Source organism: Schistosoma haematobium, chromosome 4 (genome assembly GCF_000699445.3).
Source record: "Schistosoma haematobium chromosome 4, whole genome shotgun sequence".
Classification (NCBI taxonomy): domain Eukaryota; kingdom Metazoa; phylum Platyhelminthes; class Trematoda; order Strigeidida; family Schistosomatidae; genus Schistosoma; species Schistosoma haematobium.
The window spans coordinates 46,152,583-46,157,201 of NC_067199.1; the positions used below are offsets into that span (position 1 = coordinate 46,152,583).

General features: G+C 33.3%; 1 protein-coding gene across 1 annotated transcript; it reads left to right on the forward strand.

Moving 5' to 3' along the window:
- Positions 1-930: 930 nt before the first annotated feature.
- Positions 931-4,351, forward strand: MS3_00011000 (uncharacterized protein; the record flags this gene model as incomplete). Its single annotated transcript, XM_051219407.1, has 8 exons — positions 931-935; positions 1,035-1,179; positions 1,219-1,308; positions 1,366-1,435; positions 1,664-1,753; positions 2,849-2,899; positions 3,773-3,837; positions 4,259-4,351. 8 exons carry the CDS (start codon positions 931-933, stop codon positions 4,349-4,351), a joined length of 609 nt encoding a protein of 202 aa, XP_051067168.1.
- Between the last annotated feature and the right edge of the window lie 268 nt (positions 4,352-4,619).

The window sequence follows — 4,619 nt, forward strand, 5'->3', positions numbered from 1 at the left end:
TGTTCAAGCAGACACTCAGGTTCCGCTCCTCCGATTACTTTGATACAACAATGTGTTTGGCAACTGACAAATACAGTTGAACGAATTAAGGCGATAGCATTGTCCGACAGGATGAGATTATGCTCGATGAACAGTCATTGTTTGGCCTAAACACAACATGTGCTTCTTACGTCCAACTAAATTTGTTTGATTGAGATCATATACCGATTGATGATAGACCACCATTGAAAACCTGGAAGCAATGGACGGCCGCTTCGTCCTGTATGGATTAAGGTCTCTAAACTGAAGATTCTGTTAGGATTATGTGGTTGAATAATAAATATAATCATCACAACTGTCTGCATACTCACAACATAATATGAGTTTTCTCACAAAAATATACTTTTAATTAAGTTATATTGATAGTGTAAAATAATTGACATTGTTATTTAAAAACATCATTCTGTTGACCTCAGTTGTTTGTAAGAATAACAGTGATTATACTTTTTTGTTGTCTATCACTTCATTCTTTCTTATAAATCCGATAATATGGTATTCTCTATTGTATAGTGGGCGTGAAATGAATCTTAATTAGAATAAGGAATGCCGCTTTCTAATAATGTGTGTAAGTAACTGATTGTCATCTACTCACACAGGATACAGATCAAAGAAATTCTCATTTTACAAATCAACAAACTGCTTGTTATTTGAAACATTAGCACAAATTTTAAGTACAAATAAACCAGTCACTTATTCAAAGTCTTGCTAGTCAAAGCCAAAAACTTTTTCAACACATAAGGTCAAGAATATCAACAAGCGCTTAATGAATATCCGCCCACCTCTAATGATCACTTTGAATCATCGAATCAGAAACAAACAACAATACAACTGAAAAATCTATATAAACCTGACACGTTCTGTTAAAATTTCATTACTATTTTGAACGGAAAGATGAGGTGAGTGTTGACTGAACAAACGAAATAAATGAGTGTGTTATATGAATTTCATTTCGATTCAATGAGATAACGTTGTTTTTCTCACATTAACTATTTTAGATATATTCCTCCATTTGCTCTGTTAATATCGGTGTATTTGGTCGTCACATTGCTTTGCGATATATACAATTGTCAAGACATCTGTCAACAACCTGAATTAGCGAAATATGAAAAAGTAATTTTTGTTAACGCTTCATACAAATATGTAAGTATTCATCATTCATATTCTAACACACAAACACAGTCACATTATTATAAATACTCACAACGAATACGTACTAATCAGTCAAATCCAGTTGTAAATGCCACGTTTGAAACATTTAATACCACACAGGTGAGTTGATTACATTTTGCAATGAAAGAACTTAATCTTATATTTGCATCTTTTAAGGAAAATCGGCCGAAAATTCCGCTTCAGTTTCTCGGAAGTGACATTAAAATTCTCTCGATCGATGTAGATGGTAAGAGAACATTTTCTCTCAACTAAAATTCTTTATGGGTTTTGGTATTCACAGTTTGTTCCACGAATGTGTGTTTCATTTTCATACTCAACTTGTGAAACATTTGCTGTTTTAGAGTAAACTAACTGAAGTTCATGCAATCCATCTTTGTCTCCAATTCATTTCAAATTATTTCACTAACACAATAGAATTTTTATCAAATTGTATGTTTTCATTTTATAAATACAGGTTTAATAGCAATACAGAGTGATACACGCGGACTGATAAATCACATTATGCCAGGCACTTTTATCCCTCAATTTGAGATGCTACATAACAGTGAGTTCTATTATTCAGTAACATTTTCAGTTGTTTTTCACACATTAACTTTGCATAAATGAATCAGTAATTTGCTTGATTACTGCACGGAGACTGACCAATACACTATGATTATTTTGATTGTGTGATTGCATATTAGGGCAAGTGTTCAAAGCACCTATTGGTGACTGTCAAGTAAAAGAATTACTTAAAACAGAGACTCATTTCAAAGTACAGTCAAATTGATTCAGTAGAAATGATAAATTAAACGATGTACTCACCTGAGTGGAAAGTAGCTATTCTTCAGTCTATCGAAACTACAATGCGGAAAGTATGCCACAGGAACGACACTTCTTTGTTGAACAAACGAGTCTAATTGATTACACGTCAAATTATAGGCGAAATTGTTCGAGAAGCCAGTTTGAATTAATACGCCTAGGAACTGTCAAGTAATATTTGACTTGGTCCAACTCTTTTCTGGCACTTACTTGATTCATATAATTTTAATGTCTCCTAGTCGCTGTTTGAGGATCATCTTACATTTGACACTTTCAAGATTATCATATTGATGAGTTAGTAGTATTTGATTTCACGCCCTTCAGAAACCATCAATCAACGAACGACAATGAACTGATTGATAGCACAAGATGATTTATTCGAACCAGAACACCCTTATCATCAAGATTCATTCAAGATTCATTCATTTCAGTCAGTTATCGAAATTAAGCACATTGCAGTAACATTTCTGCATAATAATTGGTTCAATTGAGAGAACTCTGTTTCACTCGGATAACAGAATCTCAGAAAATGATTTAGTATGGGTTTTGTCAAATCGATAATTAAGATCGTTTAGTGAGTCAAAAGCTCCCAGAATCAACTGTGCAGCAGTAAAATAATATTCTCAGTTGACTGGATTGAAACGTTCATCGTGTTTTTGAAATAACAATAATAATAAACCGTGAAACTTCTCCATGAAGGATAATTGTTCATTGAATCTTGGAAGGAAGATGATAACTCGTGTGTGAATTGATTCTGCGTTAGAATGTACCTTTATTGAAGCAATATCATAGATATTATACATATATACAAACCCTTATTTCATTTTCATTTTTTCAGATGAATCAATTGCTGTGAATTGGTATTTTCGGACACGTGTTGGCGATACACGTGAGCGAACGTTGAATGATCATTTTATAAAATAATAAATCTTACCACTTATCACTCATTGTGATTACTCACAATTCGCCTGTTCAGTTTGTGAAATTCTTTTTTCACAGTGACTGGCAAATGTATGAATATGCAGTGTTTCTGTAAAGTGGAGATAGAATCATACGTGTGGTCGAACGATTGTTTAAACACTTTTTTTCGAACTTGAATAATAGTTGACATAGACTGAAATAGATGAACTTGACGATTAGTTAATGGATGAATGAAGATATAATGTCACTTCACTTGCGCAAAACACAAAGCACAAATTCATCATCTCTGACAAGCTTCAATGGAACTTGATGTGAATTCCGTTTGAGTTAACAGCACGCTTCACACCTTCAGTAATCACATGGTTGCCGAATCAGAACATCCTTAAGACGGTATCTCGGGAGCTTTTCCGTTCACACGTTTAACAAATACATCTGTGCCCTATATATAAACTATGGTCAGTGTCGGTCGATTGATTGATTGATCAATGTGTTTCTCAAGTTCCATTTGTAAGCAAACACTCCACAACACATGTCAGGTAATTTAAGAGTGGATTGTTTTTAGTGTGATTAGAGAAAACATCGCTCAAATAGAACTATCGGTCGGGTTTGAAAGACTAAGCACCTGACAGTAATTTTCACGGAATCATGTTCGTTTCATCTACACGACGTCCACTTGATCATGTTTCTTTTGAATTGACCAAAGAAAACATTTGAGATAACGCAAAATATGATCACTTAGACTGATATTTTGTGGGTACACATTTACACTGTCAGGTCTAATAATAAAATGATTATCGTTTGTAATTTAGAATTTATACAGCGATTGACTTTTTGTTTGCAGATATTACAAGCAAGGTCACTAATCTGATACATCGAAATGGGAAGATATCTATCTATTATGAGAACGTAAGTTGAACAGCTGAATGGAAATAAAATTTTGTTTCACGTACTATTGATTATTCTACTCATTTCTGCATAGCAATACGCTTAAATATATCAAGATACATTTAACACGATCGAAAGAGATCAACGTTTTGTCATATGCAAACAAAGTGAATAACACTTTTATAGTTATTTTAATGACACACATTTTCTTCACCTACTTCTTAACAAAGTGAATAATTAGAAGTGAATTACCATCAAAATAAACGATGATGTCATCGAGGTGAATAGAGAAACGTACGGAAACAGTCATATTCTGTCAAACTCTATTACGTCTTCTGAATATAAGATGTTCGAAAATTACACTGTTGAATATTATTAGTGACTTTGTGTTCAAACTGTTAATTAGTTTATAGTGTTTGATATTTCCGAAAATTATTTTCAGATTCCTACGGAAATCGAAGATAGGCAGCTGTACACAAAGCTTCAAAGTGTAGTTGTTTGTAGTGATTTAGATTCAAGTAAACTATTTTGCTAGTATACTTATGTACAGTATTCTCTGTCTGTTGTATTATTTTGCATTCGTACTCAGTTATGAACATGCCAAAACAGTGACTTTTTTGCTTTCTCTCTATGTGCTTTTATATCATTGTAATAAAGTCTACATCGATTCTAATGTGAGACAAGTTGAAATGTTAAGCATGGTCGTACAAATTGAGATCGGAATGCTTTTCGTAAACACACTGTCCATACATTACTGTAGACCGAATATCCAATGTCAGTTATTTGATACACTTCAGGAACGG